The 22,550-nt window shown below is 32.7% G+C and overlaps 1 protein-coding gene across 8 annotated transcripts in view; it reads left to right on the top strand.

Annotated features, from left to right (window-relative positions):
• The window catches only part of LOC145291348 (ribosomal protein S6 kinase beta-1-like), a 282,083-nt gene that overhangs the window by 73,438 nt on the left and 186,095 nt on the right, over nt 1–22,550 (top strand). For all 8 annotated transcript variants that reach the window (XM_080137175.1, XM_080137142.1, XM_080137168.1 and 5 more), the window contains exon 3: nt 15,784–15,901. In XM_080137175.1, the coding sequence (XP_079993301.1) occupies nt 15,784–15,901 (118 nt within the window). The remainder of the gene's footprint in view (nt 1–15,783; nt 15,902–22,550) is intronic.

Here is a 22,550-nt window from a genome sequence, read left to right as displayed (position 1 = left end):
GTGAACTAAGCCACTACAATGAAGCATGTGAAGCTTCCTCCTGGTGCACCGCAGTGAATCCTAAACTAGAGCAGGCAATCAATCGATTTAATTAAAAATCGACAATTCCACTGATTTTAATGACAATAAAAGCATTGGAAGTGTTGAAAATTTGTTAATTTTCATTCAATCTGATGCAACACTGGGTCTCCTTGCTAGTGGTCTATAATTTTCAGAATAGATTTGTCTTGAAAATGAAATATACAAAAGAAATGTAAAAAAAAAACAAAAAAAAAAAAAAAACATGCTACATTAAATTTTGAATATTTATTTGTATTTTATAGAAAAACTAGTGGGGGTTCCCGGCGTTGCCTGGGTGTTTGGAGGAGTAAAAGAAAAAAAAAATGTTAGTAGTTAGGCAGGTTCGAATCTATGATGCGAAGGCGGAAAAGAAAGTGAAAGAAAACATGACATCTTACCGCTACGCTATGAGGTCACAGGAAGTGAAAAGCATTCAAATTTAACGATGTCAGTCAAAAAGTTGACTTGCTAAGTGAATACACAAGTGTAAAAATGAACGTTGGCTGAAGGCCAGTTCAGCTTTCTGCCGTTTCATTTATTTGTTTCCCCATGATGTTGGGGAAAACCAGCTCCCCACAAAAAGGGAGTGTCCAAATAAATAGCAATTGTCTGATGAGGAGTTTCCCCCGCATTGATCAAAGCTTATTGCTTTCTGGATGCCCTTACAGAAAAGCCGGGAAGCTGCCTTTGCTTTCGATTAGTTCCGCTTTTATACGAAAAACACAAACGTGCGAGAGGATGGAATAGTGTGAATTTTATAAAAGTCGATCAAAATAAATCTAGAGACGATGTGCGTTTGCAAATCGTAGATATTATGATCTAGGGAGTATATAAATAGTAACCCTCTCAAGATCCCCCCCCCCCACCTCCCGAAAAAAAACCTTTCTTGGACATACAAAAACGCACACATCACTTTTGCCTTTTATATATATAGATAACTATTTCACTCATAGCAAAACATAATGCTGGACTTGATGGAAGAACCTTTGTTCAAGCACAGCAACTAGAAGGCTCTTTCTTTTTTTTTTTTTTTTTTTTTTTTTTTTTTCCCCAAGCATATTGTCACCTGAGATTGTGTCTAACCGGGGACTGTGTATAGTTGAGCAGCAAGATATCTGTTCACATTACACTTCAACTTTTGCAGGTTAGCACATTCAGGAAAGCAAAAAATAGGGAGGCAATTCTGAAGTCTATCAGATCAAGGGAATAAACTATTAGAGTAAAAGGCTTTTTTGGCATCTAGAGATCTTAATCATGAAAGGGTGGAATTTTGCTGCTTGTCGGATTAGTCTTAAAGCTTCAGCTCTCTCCACTGATTCTCTAAAGAATTATGATCCTGAGATTAACTATTGCCTTAATGTGCTTCTTTATGAACCAGTCCCTTGTTCTTTTAGCCAGATGCTTTTGTCCAGCTGAAACGACCAATGTCTTGGCTTCCAATTATGGGTAAAATAACATCTTATGTTCAACATAGAAGGAACCGTTTTCAATGCATATTAGTTTGGAATGAAATAACTTTAAAAAGGCTGATATGCCATTAAATAAATTATTTAATATTAATCTAAGTAATCCTATTTCTTGTTGTATTTATCAACTGTTTATAAAAAAAAAATTTGTGATTGAGAATCTGTTTCTATTTTATATTAAAAAAGACAAATTTCCTAATGAATTGGAATCTCTCCCCACCCCACCCTTCAGAAAGGAAAATGCTTAATTTGGGGTATCATACACCCTTCGGAAATGTGTTCACCTTTGCCGCCATCCAATATTCCAAAATCCATCTTTCCCAGCCATTTCTACTCTTTGTCTATTCTTTCTGCTTACCTTATTTCCCAACATTATAAAATACTCAAGCCCCCCCCTCCCTTCTTCACTTCACCAACTGTTCTGGTTATGAAACAAAACTGCACTCATTGAGGCCCTAATTCAGGAGCTCCATGAAGTGTGGTGATCACCTCTTAGTTAGATTATTACTATTTTCAGGTCTACTTTAATCCAGAGTGATAGTACCTGTAACGGCCATGTTCGAGTTGAATAGAAAAATCATTTACAGACTTTTTGTTAATAAAATATTTGTTCACTAACTAATTATATGCACGATCATATGTACGATTTAAGCATAAAATAGTTTGATGATGGTTGACATGCTGTAAAACCTAACAACCAACCAATGATCATATGCTTCTCCCAGAAGATTGGATACATCTGGTTCAATGTTGAATCTCTACTTTTTTTGACTCGCGTAGAACAGTCATAAAAAAATCATTAAACTTCAAAAGCACTCTCCCATTTGCAAGTGCGCTTCCAACTGAAAATTTTTATACTTTATTTTTTGTAATTTATCCCTTTAATTTCTAATTATGTTACAATAGTAAAGCAATTAAAGTAAAGTAGCTGAGTTACATCTACTTCCTGATTAACTCTGACCTGAAGGAATGATAGTGTCTGTCTGGGATCCATCTATGGGTTAAATAGAAATTATCACTTGCAGAATATTCACCTACAAAACAAATTTATCTATACATTGTTTCCATAACTTGAATAGCTTTAGCAAAATGACTCCGTGATGGTTGACATGCTGTAAAGTCCAACAAGGAATTCTTTCAGCTAGTGACTGTAGCAACTTCTAGATTGATGTCATTTGGTGATGTCATTCTTGTGAGATGTGCATAGAGTATCAGGTTTAACAGATATTATTTGCTGTTTTCAGAGTTTCAGTCTCCATTGTGCACAATAATTGCATTGAAGTTTCCTCAGCTGGAAAGCGATTCATTCTTTTGAATGGACTGGTTCAACGATAAAAGAAATCCTTTTTCCCCCTTTTCAAACTATTGAGCAATGTAAAAAAAAAAAAAAAAAAAAAAAAAAAAAAATTTTTTTATATATATATATATATATATTTATAGGATTGTAGAAAAAACATGAAGCCTTGGCATTTTGTTTTTAAATCCCTCTTCCATAAAATAAGCCAGCTGCCTAAATTGCATTCAATGGAAGGTTTAAGACGGTTTAACATCTTTTGTGTTTTATTTCTATGTCAAGCCTACATATCTTTTCATTACATATAGCCTTGCATCTTATTGAAAATACAACTTAATCTACCAAGTTTCTAGATCGACTTAGAATAATAGTAATGAATGGCTGCGGATGTGTGTTTGAACATTGCCATTCCTACTTTGCTACTGTAAGGCTTTTTAAGCATTGAAAAACTTTGCACAGAACAAATTCCACTCCCTAAATGAATGCCACCATGACCCAAAATGAAGAGAAAGTTCACATCATTTGAAGGGGTAATCGCCACAAGTGTTATCATTTTTCTTTCTGTTAGATGTTTGCCTTAACAAAGGCTGAAGAAGACCTCTATCCTAGTGCTTTTATCATGCTCTCAGAACCTAATAATTTCTACCTCTATTATGCGGGCATGTGCATGCAGACAGAAGAGAATGGCAGTTTTACCCTCTAAAATAGTACTGTGCCTGGAAAAAATAAAATATTTAGATTTTAGTGTGCGAATGGGGAAGGATTACTTACTATATAACACTTATCAGATTTTCAAAGTCGGACCCAAATAGCAATCGTGCTAACAATTTAAATTTTATTCTGAATTTTATCCACTTATTTCATCTGCCGATATTTGCTTGAATCTAACTTGTTTTGTTTTTCTGAAAAAAATTTTTTTTCGCTAGTTAGTTAGTTAGTGAAGACATTTTCCCTTAAACAAAAGGGTGAGCTAAGGCTCTTAAAATAAAAAAAAATCTTTTTTTTTTTTTTTTTTTTTTTTCATTTCTCTACCTACTTCTGCAATTAAACTATTTCTTTTTACAATTGTTTATCATAATTCCTGGTAAAATATTTTTCATTCAAACTTTCACTTATGTGTGTTCTTATATTACATGCTACAAGCCTAGATCATTTTCGAAGATGTAATGGTTCTTTCTTCATTCATGAGGAATGAACCATTATTGCCGTTTTGGACTCTTACAAATTTGAAATGTCAACTTTTCAGATTGTTTAATTACTTTTACATTTTCTTACTAGTTTTCATACTCTTGTCACGATTTTTTTCAACACAGGCAGGATAAAAGGAAGTAATATTCATAGCTCCTCAATGCAAACCAAGTAATAACAAATACTTTTTATCACCTAAAAATAAAAGTTCATTCTTTATTGAAAAGAGTAGCAACAAATTCACATTTCCTTACATTTACGTGTTTACAGAATGAGCTGATGATGCCAAGATTTCCCTTTCAAAGTTTTTTCATTAGCTTGATATAGGGATTGAGATTTGTACAGTTGGCTTAATAATCAAGTATGTAAAGCTCCTTCACAGACTCTCATATAAGTAGAAGATTGCACCAGCAATTAGGTACTTTCTGGAGTGATAGAATGATTCAACCATGTTTTCTTAGCAGACATTTCCTTACCTATTTCTGTGATTTAAATGATTTTTATTTCTTAAAATTAATTGTTTATCATAATACTAGGTAAAATATTTTTCATTAATTTTTACTTACACAAGTTTATATAACATGCTGTAAACGTTGGTTATTTACGATATAAGGAGTCTTTATTCATGACAAACAATCGCCATCAAATATGATCCAATGACCACAACATGCAATTACTTTTATAGTTTGTTTTTTTTTTACTATTGATGATATTTTTTAAGACAAGTCATATAAAAGTGGAGAGGGGTAGTGTTTATAGTGTGTCCATGAAAACTCAGCAAAAACACCTTTTTCATAGACTAACAAACTTTGCTTATTCTTTATCGAAATTGATAGCGATGGATTCACATGCTTCCTTATGTTAACTGAATGAGCTGCGGATGTCGAAATTTACCTTTTTAAAGCCTTTTATTTTGCTTAGTAGTTTCAAACGTACAATTTTTTTTTTTAAATCATTTATCAAAATAAAATAGTGCAAAGTTAAAAAAAAAAGATATCCAATTCAAAAAAAAAAATCATTTATCAAAATAAAATAGTGCAAAGTTTAAAAAAAAAAAAAAAGTATAAAATTAAATGCTTTACTAATGATTTTAAAATTCTTGCGTATTAAGTTAAAATCCTTATGTATTGAAAGTTTTGAAAGCATTTAACACAGAATAATTTTAGACTAAAACAATGTTACATGAACAAAATCAATTGTTATATAACAATTTGGTTCAATTAATAAATCAGTGATCACATGATACAATAATAATCAAATTGAATTTCAAAATACTATTGCAAAATAATGTTACCTACCCCTCTCTCCCCCAAAAAACAAACTGCATATAATTAAAGAAAAAATGATAATAAAGACTCCATTGCAATGCCAGGTAGATATGGCCATTTTAACATAAAATAATCATCTACTTCCTGATCAGAAAGCATTATTGATCACTCTGTTTTTGACCACATAATGCAAGACAGAATGGGTTATTTTTGTTGTATTTGAAATAGTCACCATTTTTATTTTATTTAAAAATTTGTTTTCAGAACTTGTTTTTTTTTTTGGGGGGGGGTCATATTATTTGGATTCATTGGACTACTGTTCTCATCTTGTGTGTAATTTTCACAACGTTTCGGTCAATGTAATCTCCAACCTTCTTCAGGTGTATCTTGTCAAACTCAGGAATGTTTCTGTCGAACTCGAGAATTTGGACAGAATTTTGAGCAGAACCCTTTATTTACTTTATCGGGATAACATGCTCTTGTTCCATCAGCCATGAATGGATAGAGGTCCTAAATAATTCACAATTGTATTTTTCGGTCATCCACACTGAGGATTGAATCTTCAACCTTCAAGAGAATATCACAATTGATTTTCCAAGTACATTAACCAGTGTGCCACTGTCTTTGTATGAATTTTAGGAGCCTTAAACATATTTTTATTTCTAGTTGTAAATATCACTATTTATTAGTATGTATTAACATATATATATATATATATATATATATATATATATATATGTTTTTACTTATTACTTGTATATATTATCTATTATTTATAATTACTGGTTCCCAGATCGTATTGCATTTTATACTAGGTCTACTTAGCAGTTGGTTATTCCCCAGCATATGTGCTGCTTCTTTCAGTTGTCTTACTCTCCATCATTCCTCTCTGTCTATAATTTTTAGTTCATCCCATAATGGTAGATGGTTTCCCTTTTCTTGCCAGATATGGTCAGCTATACCTGACTTTTTAGTTTCTCCACGTACTAAGGTTTTTCAATGTTTTTCTAACCTAACTTTCAGTGGATGACACATTTCACCTTTGTATAATTTTCCACGTTTACATGGAGAAGGTCAGAGGTTACATCAACTGAAATGTTGTGAAAATCACACTCAAGATGAGATCCAAATAATGAATCCAAATAATACGAATAACCAATTCTCATTTCAAAAATTCAGAAACGTCATTTTTTGGGTTTTTTGGGGGTTTTTTTTCTGTATTGTCACTACATTGTTTTTTATTCATATTGTCACCCTGGGTTTTTCTTTTAAGATGATGCTTTTCTTCTGTCAAAAAAATAGGAGTTGCTAAACAAAAATGTCCTTCATTAACAGTTGTAATACAAACATATATTTAAAAAAAATTAATCATTGAAGATTCATGTTCCAAGCTCTAAACTATTTTCAACATTTGTATTTTTATAATTTTCAAGTTCTAAATGAAGTAAAACATATTTCCTTTTTATGCAAGAAATAGTGCCTCAGTATGATATATACATTCTGGGATATGTACTCCAGCTAGTTGTATCTATTCTTTCTCCACATCAGATTTGCACGGATGAACAAGATCCTACTTGCTTGCGCCTATTTTCCGCTTGTTGATTACTTGATAGCTTTTATGATCATTTCAAGAACAAAGCGAATAATGGTAAGAGGACTCAGTGGATTCCAAGTTTTGAAAATATTTCATATACAGAAAAAAAATTCGATATCATAAAAGGGAGAGGGATGTTGTGGGCCAGAAACAGGCAATGTTATTCGCATACTAATCAAAATGGCATGGAGGTGGGGGCAAGATTTACTTTGTATTACATTTACAGATGCTTGGAAAGAGATTATTAACCCTCAGCACATGGCTTAACCAGAAGTAAAGTGAATAAGAAGCATAATATTTAATCGCGTAATATATATATATATATATATATATATATATATATATATATATATATATATATATATAAAATAAAATGGAGATGGTAGGACCTGAATACTCAACATTTCGCCCGATTCATGTGGGCTTTTTCAAGAGGGATGGTCATTGATGAGAGTCGGAAGATTTGGGGCTATATATAATGATGGGGGAGAGCAGCGTGTTTTCCTTATATAAATTAGATGTCTATATACATATATACATTTTATGAGACAAAATAATAAATTAGAGGAAACTAGTGTAGTGGATTACGTCTAAAAATTTAAAAAATCGTAGAGATTTAAAAGATTGCGTCTGGAAATATAGCCATGATAGATTAAGTAAATAAGATGAAACAAGATTACGAAGGGAGTTTTTAAAAATTAGAGATAATTGAATTGGGATAAAATAGTGTAGTAACTTAAAAGATGGCGTCTAAAAATAAGAATAGTAGGTGATGAAATGGGGTCTAAAAATAGACAGTGATAAAATAAAATACAGTAAATAAGTGAAATAAAAATAAAATGAAGTGAAATTACAAATGGATTTTTTTTTAATATATATATATATATATATATATATATATATATATATATATATATATAAAGTCTGCCCATCTAACTTGTAATAAGCTACCACATGACTATGAAAAAATGTATATATATGTAATTTAAAAAAAAAAACAATTTCTACATTTCTTTCTACAATATGCCTGAGGATGATAGCAGCACTTGTGTTGAAAGCGCTCGCAATTATGGATCCAACTTATACAGTTTCGAGAAGAATACAAAAAAGACTATTCGGAGATTGGAAAAGATAAAAAGGAAAATTGTAAAACAGAATAACTCTGTGCTATTCAATAATAATTGTCTAAATGAGAAGATGCTGCCTAAATATACACTATATATATATATATATATTTCGAGTTTAACCTGTGTCTAAATTTTTCTCTTTAATAATTATTTTTGACAGATAGGGAGCAACGTGGAAAAAACCTTTTCTTTGTTTAATTATATTGCTGGAATGGGAGATTATAGCCGACTCAATTAAACGTCATGTAGATCTGTTATATGTGTGTTTAAGGAAAGTTGCTTTGTTAAAATTAAAATGGTGGTCGTTCTCCATGATGTGACAAAATATGGCGTTGAGTGTATTGTTGTTTTTACATCTCTTTTGTGTTAATATATTCTTTTATTTAAATTACGTTGAGTTTCTCCTACGTATATTCTTCCACAATCAAGGCAGGGCATGGAATATATTCCGGCTTTGGTATTAGTGTTGGTATTAGTCATAATTTTACGTGTTAGATCCCTAATTGTTAAAGAGTTTAGTTTTGTTATTTGAATGCCTGTCTTATTTCGGTTCTTATAGATTGTGTCGTTGTTTTTATTAGTTGGTAATGTTAATTGTCTGTCTGGCTATTTAGGGAATTGTTTCGGTTATGGAAAATTTTTAGTGCTTTCCTTTTTGTATTTGTCAAAAAATGTTGAGAATATTGTAAGTTCATGAATGTACGTTCGATATATTCAAATTCTTCCTTGATGTATTCTTCACTGCATATTCTCAAGGCCCTAAGAAAAAATCCTATTAGAATGCCTCTTTACTTTATCGTGATGAGAATAAAAATGTATGTAATCATTTTTAATCGTTACTTAGCAATTCCTGTATAAGAAACTCTGGCGATCTTCTTAATAAAATAAAAAACCTAGATATGAAAAATAAAACCATGAATAGTCTTGATATAGAATCTTTATACACCAATATCCCTACCAAGAAATGCCTCCACCTTCTTTCAAAACACTTGAACAAAATAAAAATTAAATTGCCTCTGCCAATAGATAATATAATTAAAATTATAAGTATATGCATTGAATGACGTATTTCACGTTCGATGGACTCTACTACAAACGAAAATTTGGACTGCCCATGGGTAATACCCTAAGTGGGGTTTTGGCATGTCTATTTTTGGAATTCATAGAAACCGTACCCATGAAATATAAATTGGCCAAGGGCATTTCCTACTATAGATATGTAGATGATATTTTAATTTTTCTCCCCATGTCTTCCAAAATAGAGAATATCACTGATAAATTAAATAAGATCGAACCCACTATTAACTATACGTATGAAAGAGAAAATAACATCCCATACATTTTCTGGACATCAATATTATAAATAACAATGATCATCTAAGTTTTAAAGTCCATCGGAAAGAAACGAATAAAAATGATTACATACATTTTTATTCTCATCACGATGATAAAGTAAAAAGAGAAATTCTAATAGGATTTTTTCTTAGGGCCCTGAGAATATGCAGTGAAGAATACATCGAGGAAGAATTTGAATATATCGAACGTGCATTCATGAACTTACAATATTCTCAACATTTTTTGACAAATACAAAAAGGAAAGCACTAAAAGTTTACCATAACCGAAACCGAGACAATTCCCTAAATAGCCAGACATACGACAGACAACATTACCAACTAATAAAAACGACACAATCTATAAGAACCGAAATAACATCTGATGCTTCTCATATGTCTGTTGGACTCTCACATCTATGTCCTGTTGAGGCTGAGTTCATCTATTGTCATCAGTTAATCTCTGTCTCCCAAAGCTTTCCCGATCTGGCCAAGCCACGATCTGCTTTCTTCAACTGTCTCCAGCCCTGAACTACCATAAACGTCCAACTAACTTGATTCTTATTAAATGTATTGTTGTAAAAGATCTGACTGCTGTCGTAAAACACTCCTAGCAAGTTCAATATTTCTAAAAACTAAATATATCTATTCATTGTTTGGTCCCATCATTTGTCACACCCTAATCGACAATCTCATTTCTTCTATCTTCCCACTTACTGTCTCCTAAGAGGCCCTGTTCTCTATTTCTTTTGTTACCCATCCTTTTCTTTTGTGCTCTTACTTCCTAGCACTTGACGGGGATAATAGTCCCACACAATTCCAATACAAACTTAGTCTTGAGTGCAATGTAAAAATATTCATCTTCATTGAGAAAACAAAACTTTACAAATATATGAACTTCCAAACTTGGCCTTGTTGTGCAAAGATGAGGAAAATAATTCTGGAAATCTTTCAGTTGGAAAAAAACTGATAAAAATTGGCAACACCAACCTCTACATATTTCTGCTTCAGTATGGTTTTACATTGAAACTCCAATTCCATATTAAAATCTACAGAAACAATATCAACATTTATAGTTAGAAAAGTAGTCAATCATTACTCTATTATCTTTAGATATAATGGATACCTTAAGAAATTATATACGTGATGATTTTACAACAAAGCATCAATTGCACAATCACTATCAGCACTTCTGATTTTGCTTAAGTCTAGTGGCAATGAGAAATTAAAAATGGCCAAAAGATTAATAAGTGAAAAACTTGTTTTTGAAATGTTGCTTTTTTGGAATTTCCCTTCTCTTAAACTTGTTGCTCTACTTAGGCTTGTGTAAAGTCTACCCTACTATTTCACTCATAGCTAAGAGAGCGGGGGGGGGGAGATCCATAGTATATTAAAGAAAGAAACTTTAGAGCCACTTCCAAAACTTAGAAAACCTTATATTCTCAAATATTCATCTACTTACTTACAAGACTTAACGCTGTTTTTAACTTTAGTGATTCACCAATAACTGCTGTTTCAATGGAAGATTTCTATTAGCTATAAATAAATATAAATACCCCAACAAGTAAGCAATCTTCTCTATAGTTTGCTAAAAAACAGATAATCTTCTTTCTAATTTGTTAAAAACCAGTTCCATAGCAAATTTTAATGTCCTTTCATATTTGTTTGTTAGTGAGGACGAATTTTGATTACACTTTGGCACTTGAACTTGATCTGTAGCAATATGACAGGGTAAGGATACTAAGCACATCCTGCCTTAAAATTGATTAGGAAAATATAATGTTCCCTGAAAGCAAATTAGCATTTGGAGAAGGAGAACTGGAACGTTTTGCCAGAAAAGTAATCGGAGGGCTTTCATTCATACCAAAAACGAACTTGATGGAAATTTTACAGACTTCTGTAATTTTAGTGGTGGCAGTGGGAGCTGTTATAGATTTCAATTTAGTTTAGTACCGATACTAACTGAACATAGCTTAAAATTTTTTTTTTTTTTTTTTTTTTTTTTTTTTTTTTTTTTAGTGTTTTAATAAAGTAAATCGGGTAGAATATCATTATTTAGTTAGAATAATTGACCTATGAAATCTATAATCTCTCATTCATATATATGTAAGGTTAGTGGGGGGGAAAACCCCAGCGAAGAGAAGTGCTCAATTATTTTAAAAAAACAAAAATTCAAGTGTAATATGTCGGTTTCAAATCAAGACAAAATAGATTGACTACATCTTTTTCATTTTCTGAAGTATATATATATATATATATATTTTTTTTTTTTTTTTTTTACACAGTGATCACCACTTATCAAGGCCCGGAAGCCACTCAGGAATAAGGGTTATTGCAAGTACATTAAGTTAGTGAGGAGATTTGCTGAAGTGTTTACTTAAGGGGGCGGTTCATTAGGAATTTGTTAACATTGGACTTGAAGACATCCAAGTTGAAGTCCGGAGGGAAGCAGGCAGACGGAACAGAGTTCCACAGGCGTGCAGTTCTAAGAAAGAAGCTTTGTTCATGGAATTCGCGTTTTGATTTAGGCACAGATATAGAGTGGGGGAAATTTTTCACAGTGGATTCAGCTAGACGGGTGTTTTTCGTGAAAGATTGGCGAGGGGGGACCAGAGATTGGAGTTCAGACGAGCATCTGCCATGGAAATAACGATAAAACAAGGACAGGCTCGCAACGTCTCTTCTGTGGGAGAGAGGTTGCAGGGTAGAGAAAAGGGCATCCCCCACTAGCCACGGAGTCTATTTTGTACTCTGTCAAGGCAGGATAGGCTGTTTTTAGCAGCTCCTGCCCAGATATGGCAACAGTATTCCATCCTTGGACGTACTTGGCTTTTATATAGATAGAGAATTGCATCAGTAGTGAGATATCTTCTGGAGCGGTAGAAGGATCCCACCATCTTTCCAGCAACCTTGGCAACAGACTTGATGTACGTGTTCCATTTCAGATCAGGAGTAAAGGTCAAACCCAGAAGCTTGTCAAAACACGGAGCCTCACCCAGACGAGAGCCATCCATCACAATTGATGCCAGCTGGGGATCAGAGTGTTGATGATGTAAGGATAGGAGTTTGGTTTTGGATGCATTAAAGGTAACCAGCCACATCTTCCCCCACTGAACCACGTGCTCGAGATCAGAGGAGAGAGAATCAGAGAGAACTTTGTCATTTACAGCCTTTGATGTGTTGCCGTAGATGGTTGTGTCATCAGCATAGATGTCAACGAATGATTTAAGTATGTGTTTAGGGAGGTCATTGATGTAGATCAGGAAGAGAGTTGGGCCCAGGATTGACCCCTGGGGGACTCCAGCATTTATATTGCAGGCCTCCGATTTTTGTCCATCGACCACTACTCTTATGAGCCTATCGGAGAGAAATGATTTAATGATTGAGAAAACATTTCCCGTTATACCGTAGCTGGAAATCTTGTGAAGTAGACCCTTATGCCATACCTTGTCAAAGGCCTTTGATATGTCAAGAGCAATTGCCCTAGAAAGAAAGCCTTTGTCAAGAGATTCACTTATCCTGTGGGATATAACCGTCAGCACATCTGCGGTAGATCTTGCAGAGCGGAAACCATATTGTGTGTCACTAAGAAGGTTATTCCTGCTGAGGTGGTTGACTATTTCTCTATTTAATATGGATTCCAACAACTTACTCATAACACACAGGAGACTTATAGGTCTGTATTGAGAGGGAGATGACTTATCACCTGAATTCTTAAATATAGGGCAAACTGAAGAGGTCTTCCAGGGAGTCGGAAAGCACTTCTCCTTAAGGCAGCGCTTAAATAGTTTCGTAAGTATGGGAGCAAGTTCTGGTTGAAGCTTTTTTAACACTATAATTGGGATGCCATCAGAGCCAGTTGCTTTACTGGAATCTAGGTTCTTTATTAGCTTGGCGACCTCATGCACGGATATTTGTATGTTACCCAGCTTGTTCTGTGTTATAGGAGGAAATATGGGGAGTTGATGGCCTTCGTCGCATAGGGTAGAATTAGCTGCAAAGTTCTTTGCAAATAGTTTGGCCTTGTCTGACGCTGACGAGATGACCTCTGGTCCATTGATAATGGTTGGTATAGAACGCACACTTCTGTTCAGGATCCTATTTGTTATTTGCCAAAACTGGTGGGAACCAAGCCGCTGATCAGCTACCTTGAATTTAACAGACTGGGCATATAGCTCTCTTGCATTTTTTATTACTCTTTTACAGTGGTTGCTGGCAGACCTGAAAGCAGCTTTAGTTTCAGTGCATCTATTACGTTGGTAGCTATGGAAAAAGTGATTTCTGTGCGCGATAGCAGCAGCACATTCTGGGGAGAACCATGGCTGGCTGTTAGGTTTTTGTTGAAATTTTTTGGATGGTATGAATTGGTTTATGGCTACAATTAACCATTCGGTCATATCTGATACTATAGAGGACACATCCTTTTTAAACATGGAGTGCAGAGGTAAATCAGATATGAATGTACGGAAGCTATCCCAGTCAGCCATAGAGTATCGGTATACAGTACGGTGGAGGGATACGTCTGGGGGCTTCTTACATTTCGTTTTTATCTTAACTGATACGACGGAGTGGTCGGAGGATCCTAGAGGAGAATGAACGGAACATGAACATAGCTCAGGGGAAGTTGAAAGAAAAAGGTCTAAGAGGCTTGCATATTGACCGGGTGTATCGGGCACACGGGTGGGTTCGCGAACAATCTGAGTGAGGTCATAAGCAATGGCAAAATCATGACAAAACCTTCCCTCATCGTCTGTCTTATTTGAATGGGTCAGCCATTCCACGTTATGGACGTTGAAATCACCACATATGTGGATGTTAGCCGAGGGATGTAAAGACAGTATGTGGTCAATTTTCTCAGATATGCTCTTAAAGATAGTAACTCCGCTGTTGTGGGGCCTATAGAGGGCAAATATAAATGCAGTGGTGTTAGCAAGTGCAACCCTGAAGCACATATAGGGTAAATTAGGATCTTCTCTAGAGATATCCCTGCCACACGGGAAGCCATCCTTAATGTAGGCACATATTCCATGCCCATGGCGATCTTGGGGGTCAGATTTAGCTGTTAAATTTGAGTATCCGTTAATTATGAACTCGTCTAGGGTAGTGGTCGGTCCTATTCCAGTTTCACTTAGAAATAATATGTCCGGTAATTTATTTTATGTTGTAAGTAACAAAAGATACATAACAAAAACAGACTCCTTGAAATATTATGCTTGTAAATAAAATTTAAAAATAAAATAAGACTTCAGCAACATCATTTGAATTACTTTACATCTGGGCAGGTCCATGTTTGCAAAAAGAGAATAAAAGTTGATAATGTAGGAACCTGAATTTTTATTTAATAATTGCATTTTTCTACAAAATTTGAGTGATGGATGGAAACTGGTCCAGTGACAATACTGGCATCAATTATTATTCTTAAAGGTTGTTGATGAATCACAGCTACTGATTCTTCTTTCTGAGTATTTATCCTCATTCAATACTCCTCCTATAATAATTATATTATTGCTATTACCTATGTACATCTCTATGAAGTAAAGTTATAAGCTAGTGTTGTTAAGTAGGTTTAGTATTAAGAAAATGTTACATTTAAAGCAAAAGGAAATATTTTGGTAATACTACTACCATAGGTGAAGAGCAAAAGAGGAAGGGAAAGTAACATTTTTTTTTCTGGTATATTTGTATATAGTGTTCCAAAATTGATTGAAAATTTTCAGATAATTAAATTAGAATATGTATATATCATAATCAGTTTAATTTTAGTCAACACTGATATTAGCAACAAACTTATCTGATGATCCTAGTCCCATCATCAAAATCCCAACAAATGTTGTATTAATTGCTGTTAAAGACTTGTCAGTATTTCTTGTGAACGCTCATGCAAATAAGCACTCACACGTTTCCATGACTTACCTATGTCACTTATGATAGCTCTATGGAATTTCTATCATGATAGTCTGTACCAGTTTTCTGAATGGAGACACATATTGCTGACTTTGTAGAAATATGTGTGCCAAAATAAAAATTAAAAAAACCTTTATACTGTTTTCTTCTATAGCTTTGCTTTTTAGTAGATCTGGTTCTCCAAAACCTAATTCTTTTCCTAGTTTTGTGGACAAAAAAAAACAAAAAAAAAAAACTACCACACTATTTTCACACTTGTCCATTTTTTAAAAGTTTTCCTGGATATTTTTATGTTTTTTATAAGAACTTTGCAAGTCAGATTAAAGACTTTGATGGCCCATGAGTCATAGTTTGGAGACTTCTGGTCTATAGTATAAACTGAACTGACACAATGTGTCGTGCTGCATGAAAGGACATTCATAAGAAATATTGAGGGAGAAAGAGAATAACCAAACTGATCAAAATTTCTTGTGCATGTGAGAAATCTGAATCCAAGACCTTTTTGAAGCTGGATCAACTCCTGAAGTGAACTCTTTATTTTTCCTTTCAGGAATGGGGATATGGAAACTGTGGAATTGTCTGATGAAACGGTTAACCCAGGTCAACATAAAGTTGGACCTCAAGATTTTCAGCTGTTGAGAGTCCTAGGCAAAGGAGGTTATGGAAAGGTGAGTATACGTCAGCGCCTCGCTCTAACAAAAATATGCTTCCAATAAAATATCTAATTTAAACAGAGAAAAATCTGTTCAAATTTTAAATCAATAAAATAGTTGTAATTTCTCAAATGTTATTTTTTTCCGGGGTTTGAGATTAATATTATGTCAAGTTATGTGAATATTGGTTAATTTTTTTTTCTTTTTTTTTGTCCTTGGTATAACCTTAAATTTTATCTAATTGTGAGGTATTGATTTAGGAGTTTGAAAACGTATGGGTTACTCCCTAGTCAACAGATCCACTTTGATTCAGAGTGGTAGTATTTTTTTTTTTTTTTTTTTTTTTTTTTTGCCTTTTCTTTTTAATCAAATTTTTTATTAAACTTTCTTACTGGAAAAATCCTTATAGTTATCACATTTGATTTCTCATCTGTTTTACATGCTGTTATGTGTTGGACAACATTCGTATTATGACCCTGTAATGTTACATCTGTTATTGTAGTACCAAAATGTTATGGTTACATTTTAGAAATTTGATAACAAAATAAAGATCTTGATTTTTAGAAAATTTAAATCATCTTCCAAAACGATAATAATAAAGTTTGAAGTTTACCCTTCCCTCCTAAAGTATATAAATTTGAATTTCGTGTTAACAAATTTCTTTGTTCAATGTAACTACTAGAAGTATTGTAACAGCATGTATGAGCGCGGTGGAAAATATCGGCAGCTCTAAGAAAAAAAAGGCATATGCAAATTAGAAAGTGTGCACGAGATGGCATCTGAAGAAAAAGAGGAAAAAAAGGACACCACGTGCTCGGAGAAGAAAGAGTGCGATTGGAAAAGATGGATGTATAAGAAATGGCTGTCTACAGCCGGCGTGTAATAAAGCAGAAGTGAGAGACTTTTAAGATGGTGTCGAGGTGAGAAGAAAGAAAAACGATAATAAATGACTTACATTAAAAAAAAATAAAGAAAAGCCAAGTCGGATTTATTTATTTTTATTTATTTGTTTCTTTTTCAATAGTGCCAGACGGCATGGGGCTCTGAGAAAGGTTTGAACTGTAACAAACACAGTTCAAGCGTAACAGCTATGTTACAGTATTAACTGTCTTTACATAGCAGTTTAATGAGACTAAAATGCAATTCTTTATAGATTACTAATGGTTGCTTTCTTTATCAAAAATATTTATCTGCTGAATATTTTTTGAAAAATAAAACAAATGTCACTTAACAATTGAAGAATTCTATTTGTGACATTCAATTTTGAAACAATTTTAAAATGAGTAAAATCTAAATTGTTGGCAATAAGCAGTATCAGATATTCCTCTATTAATTTTCATCTAATGGAGTACTGCTGTTATATTTGGGAAGGTGCTGTTTGGAGAACTTTTTCTTGACATAGTACAAAAACGATTTTATAATCTGGGTGGGGTGGGGGGGATCTCTTCTTGTCTCTACAGGCTTTTTCACACAAGATGTTACTAGTCTCTCTCTCTCTCTCTCTCTCTCTCTCTCTCTCTCTCTCTCTCTCTCTACTCTTTCATTATGTTCATGGTTAGTGCTTAAATGAACTCCAATCCCTGGTCCTTGCTCCTGTAAAACATTCTCAGTAAGAACTCTTCTTGCTACAACCACGGCAAAGAACTTTGCTTTTTTTCTCTGTATAACAAAAAAAAAAAAGAAGAAAACTTACATGAACCAAGTTTCTTTTCTAGAATATTCAATCTGTATAATAAGATACAAGTTTTCCCAACCAACTATAGCATCATCATCATCTTCAAGTCTAATGTAAACAAATACTTATTGAGCCATCCTCTTGGGAAATCAAATCTTTTTAATGTGCCCATTTCACCTATTACCAATCCCTTTATAATGACAATCATTGTCCAACTAATAGTCTCTTTAAATCTTATCTTGCATGTATATCTGGCTTGAGGTAGTTGCTTGTCTAGCTACACTGATACAGCGAAACAGTACTGTATGTGGATGACTATATATATATATATGAAACTTTGTATAAATTCACTAGGTAACTTTTAAAAGAATGCAATTGAGTTCCAAAGTTCAGAAAAATGTTTTAAAAAATATTTTTGTCAAGAAATGTACTAACAAGCATCATTGATAATTAAATTAAAAGTAAAATATTCACTAATACAGCAGTCATTAACACTTCTAAGTATACACTTTAAGCGTAATACACAAAAATTAATGATTTATATATATTTAAAAAAAAGAAAAAGCTACAATAATTTCTAACAATACTTAATACCCATCAAAACTTGTATCCTGGAAATTGATTTGACAACCAGTCATTGACACTGACTTCCAGAAATAAATAAATAAAATAGACAAGAAAAAAGCCTTGCCAAACAGTTGTATGTATTTCTTTTTATTTTCTTCCCTGAAGAAGCGATACTACTCTCAAAAATTGGGGGCATCAACACCTACCATCTTGTAAGGCTCATAATGTTGGTAAATAAGCGTAATGTAATTGAAAATTATTGGAAATTCCTTTCAATATTGTCATTATTCTTTTATATACTAACTCGTGTCCACAGTGTTTCCTATGAACCACATTGTTATAGCCTTCAAACACAACTTCTTTCACATTATGCACAATGCTTCAAGCAAACTACAACATCTTTCTTGTTTTTTTTTTTTTGTTTTTTTTTTTAATTTGTTTTTAATTCATTTATTTTATGCTGTTAGGCTTTTGTCTTTTATGTGGTGGGTTCTTGTTCAATCACTTAACATTGACAAACATTATAAGAGGTGGCTAAAAGTGGAAAAAAAACAAGCAAAAAAAAACCCTTTACACACTTGTTATGACTTCCTGTGGAGTTGAATTTGGTATAAATGAATTTAAAAATGTTCACTTTCTGTGCGAGAGCACACTTTGGTCTCGATTCTCCTTTGATTTATCAGTTCCATGTTTGAACTTGTAAAACAAATTTTATAAAAATATTTAAAAAAATATATAGAACACATTGAAATCAAATATTAATAAAAATGATTGTTAGTTAATTAATATTAGATTGAAACCGTTTGGCAGTTAAATTAGATTTTCTTTCCGCTGACATGAACACTTCTTTCAGGCTACATGAAAGACAATGAAAATTTTTCAATATTAAAATGTAAGTGTTTATAGTTTTTAAAAATTATTTTAAAGGAAATGAAAATGTATTTTATGAATTAAAACTTAATTATTAACATGTTTTTATTAATTTTTATTTCATAATTAAACTAATATTTTAATGTAATGTGAAAGTTTGAATTGTTTTCTTTGTAGAAGCTAAGTGCATACTTTTACTATGTAAAAACTTATAAGTATTATTATTTGTACTCCCTAGGAGTTCTCACAGATTACTCTTTGCCAGCAACCTGTAGTGTTTCTTGGAGCCTGGATGACAAGTCTCCCCAGATTTCCAGTACTCTTAACCTCTTTTGATAACCTTCGCAAACGAATTGACATTATCGCAACAACCATTTACCGTTGATTTCTTGCGAGCAACACTTATTGACCCTCACTGAAATTTGGATGGCAACAAGCCTCCCCAAGATCCCACACTCATTCAGTGGAGATCTGGTTAGTGATCTCTCACCTTGGTCTTTCCATCCTCTTTGCCCCTTCACAATTATTTGGTGTGGTACCTGTCTATGCAAACACTATAATTTTCTTTTTCTTGAGAGGGTTAGAGTAGTTAATTTATAATTTTGCAGTTTCAGTTTTCTTATAACGATAAAACAAAGATAGGCTCACAACGTCTCTCCTGTGAGAGAGAGGCTGCAGGGAAGAGAAAAGGGCATCCCCCACTAAGCTACGAAGTCTATTTTGTACTCTGTCAAGGCAGGATAGGCTGTTTTTAACAGCTCCTGGCCAGATATGGCGGCAGTACTCCATCCTTGGATGTACTTGGCTTTTATACAGATAGAGAATTCCATCAGTAGTGAGATATCTTCTGGAGAGGTAGAAGGATCCCACCATCTTTCCAGCATCCTTGGCAACAGACCTGACATACGTGTTCCATTTCAGATCAGGAGTAAACATCAAACCCAAAAGCTTGTCAAAACATGGAGCCTCCTCAAGATGAGAGCCATCCATTTCAATTGATGCCAGATGGAGATCAGAGCGTTTATGATGTAAAGATAGAAGCTTGGTTTTGGATGCATTAAAAGTAACCAGCCACCTTTTCCCCCCACTGTACCACACGCTCAAGATCAGAAGAGAGAGAATTAGAGAGAACCTTGTCATTTACGGCCTTTGATGTGTTGCCATAGATGGTCGTGTCATCAGCATAGACGTCAACGAATGATTTAAGTATGTGTTTTGGGAGATCATTGATGTAGATCAGGAAGAAAGTTGGGCCCAGGATGGACCCCTGAGGGACTCCAGTATTAATTCTGAGGGCCTCTGGGATTATTTTTAACTCCATTTATTCACTTTAAAAACCCTTCTTTCACTTCAGTACAGGCACATTATTTACTGATAATGACAATAATTTGCTTCTTAATTGATTCCTGTGCCCACACCCCAAGAAAATAGCCTTAACAAGTTTAACAAATATCAAAACATTACTTGTATTTACCATACCAGTAATTGCAGAACACTAAAAATTGTTTAAATAATTAGTATACTAGTACACCTAGTACGTGCAAATATTTAAGTCTTCCTAAAAATGTAAAAAATATTTTATTTTTCAGATATTTGTTTTAGATTGAAGAAATTTTAATTGATACCAGTTAGTAAAAATTATGGATTCGTTTTTCTAAATTTTCATATCTGTATTCAATCGGTTTTGTGGTTTGTTTGTTTTTTTTATTTAAACTTGTATCATAGATAATTTTTTTTTAATTCTACAATATATTTTGATTTAAAGAAAAAAAAAGCAGTTTTATTTAAAAACTTATTTTGTGTAAAAAAAAAAAAAAAAAAAAAAAAAAAGATTTTGCAAATTAAATTTCATTCTAGTATCACCTGATTATTAATTGAAAAAAGTTGTTATAAAACTCTAAATTTTTTTTTTAAAGATGTTTTATCTTTTAAAATTATTGGATGTAAATAGCTTCCAAAACTTTCTGTCTTTTAATATATGAATATTTGATAAAGATTTTAAAATTCAACAGTTAGAATATTTACAAATTCCTCTAAAATTTTGAGGAGTCACAAAATAGTTCATTCTGTTTTTTAATTTTTTGGAACTAGTAACAAAGTATTAAAATGGCTAACTTGTTAAAAAGAAGTGTATTAAGATGAATTTAGTTTTGTGAATTAATTTTTTCTGTAAATACAAGTTAAAAATTATAATTTTATTTGATGCTATTGCATTTTTTCATTAAATAATCAATTAAAAGAAAATAATAAATATGTGCAAGTCACATATTCATGACATTCATACATACGAATACATGAGAAGTGGCCATACTTTTTTTTTTACTCTAAATTAAAGATTTTTTTTCTTTAAACCTTTCAATTGATATATAGTAAATTGCTTTTTTTTACAAAAAGCAAAACATTCCAGTAAAACTCTTATTATAGACACCAAACTTCTATTATGATAGTAATCATAAAAAAATATTACTTTACAGCTGCTTTCAGTACCTTTTTAAAACAATTTATCTTATCACCTTAAAATTAAGAATATAAAATAAATGTAATTCTACCCAGTTATAGCTGACAAAATGAGGACAATCTACTTCCATGGATTAAATAAAAAAGTTCAATTTAAAAAAACCCATACAGGTTTTTGAATTTAACATAAAGATGTCCAAGTTCAACTATTATGTTCCAAAGTTCAAAAATATGCATTTGAAGGAAGTCACAGATTACATCATCGAAAATGTTGTGAATATAGTTGCGAATAATCGTGTGAATAATACAAATTATAAATTTATAGTTCATAATGATTTATGTCATTAAAGAGAGATTGCGTCCAAAGTGTTATGAAAAAGTTCTTGAAAACTTTGGCCCATGTTATGGAATTGAGTTCTCTGCTGATTAAGATTTGATCTACAAATTCAGTTTGGCATGCATCAGCAAATATCTTAATGAACTTTGATTTTTTTTTTCTCTCAAGGGAATAAAATGGATGAATAGTTATGTATTTTTCTTGCAAATATAATTAGTGCGCAAATTACTTTTGAGTGTATATGTACTAATACAAGAGACATCTGTCTGTGTGTCTAGTGTGAACTATTTTTAGCCTGTTATGCACAGGAAAGTTATATTTGGTAGGTAAATGTAGGTGGGTGGAGTGGCTCTTGAGTATCCTGCCTCCCACCAGAAAATGTAAATATATATATATATATATATATTTGAAAAAAAAAAAAAAAAAAGACTACAAAACGATTTTCAAATGAATCTTTTCAAACTTGGAAGTCAATTGGAAATCTTTGTTAAACTCAGGAAGCTGAACAGAATTTTAAACTTGGGACTCTTGGGAATCAACAAGGGCATCTGGTGTAACGGATAACAGCGTTGAGTAACAATCATTTCTAAGTGATAGTCTTCTGAGGATTGAAAGTTTAGTCCTTATTAAAAAAAAAAAAGAAAAAAAAAGAGAAACATAAAATTAATATTTCTACCCAGTCATGGGTGACAAGGAATGAGAATAATCTACTGTTGTGTATTAAATAAAGAGGTCAGTTTAGAATTACACAAAGATTC

This window comes from Euprymna scolopes, chromosome 2 (genome assembly GCF_053919585.1).
Source record: "Euprymna scolopes isolate OS-2025 chromosome 2, ASM5391958v1, whole genome shotgun sequence".
NCBI lineage: Eukaryota > Metazoa > Mollusca > Cephalopoda > Sepiida > Sepiolidae > Euprymna > Euprymna scolopes.
The sequence above is the reverse complement of the archived record's forward strand: the minus strand, read 5'-3'. Positions and strand labels throughout refer to the sequence as shown.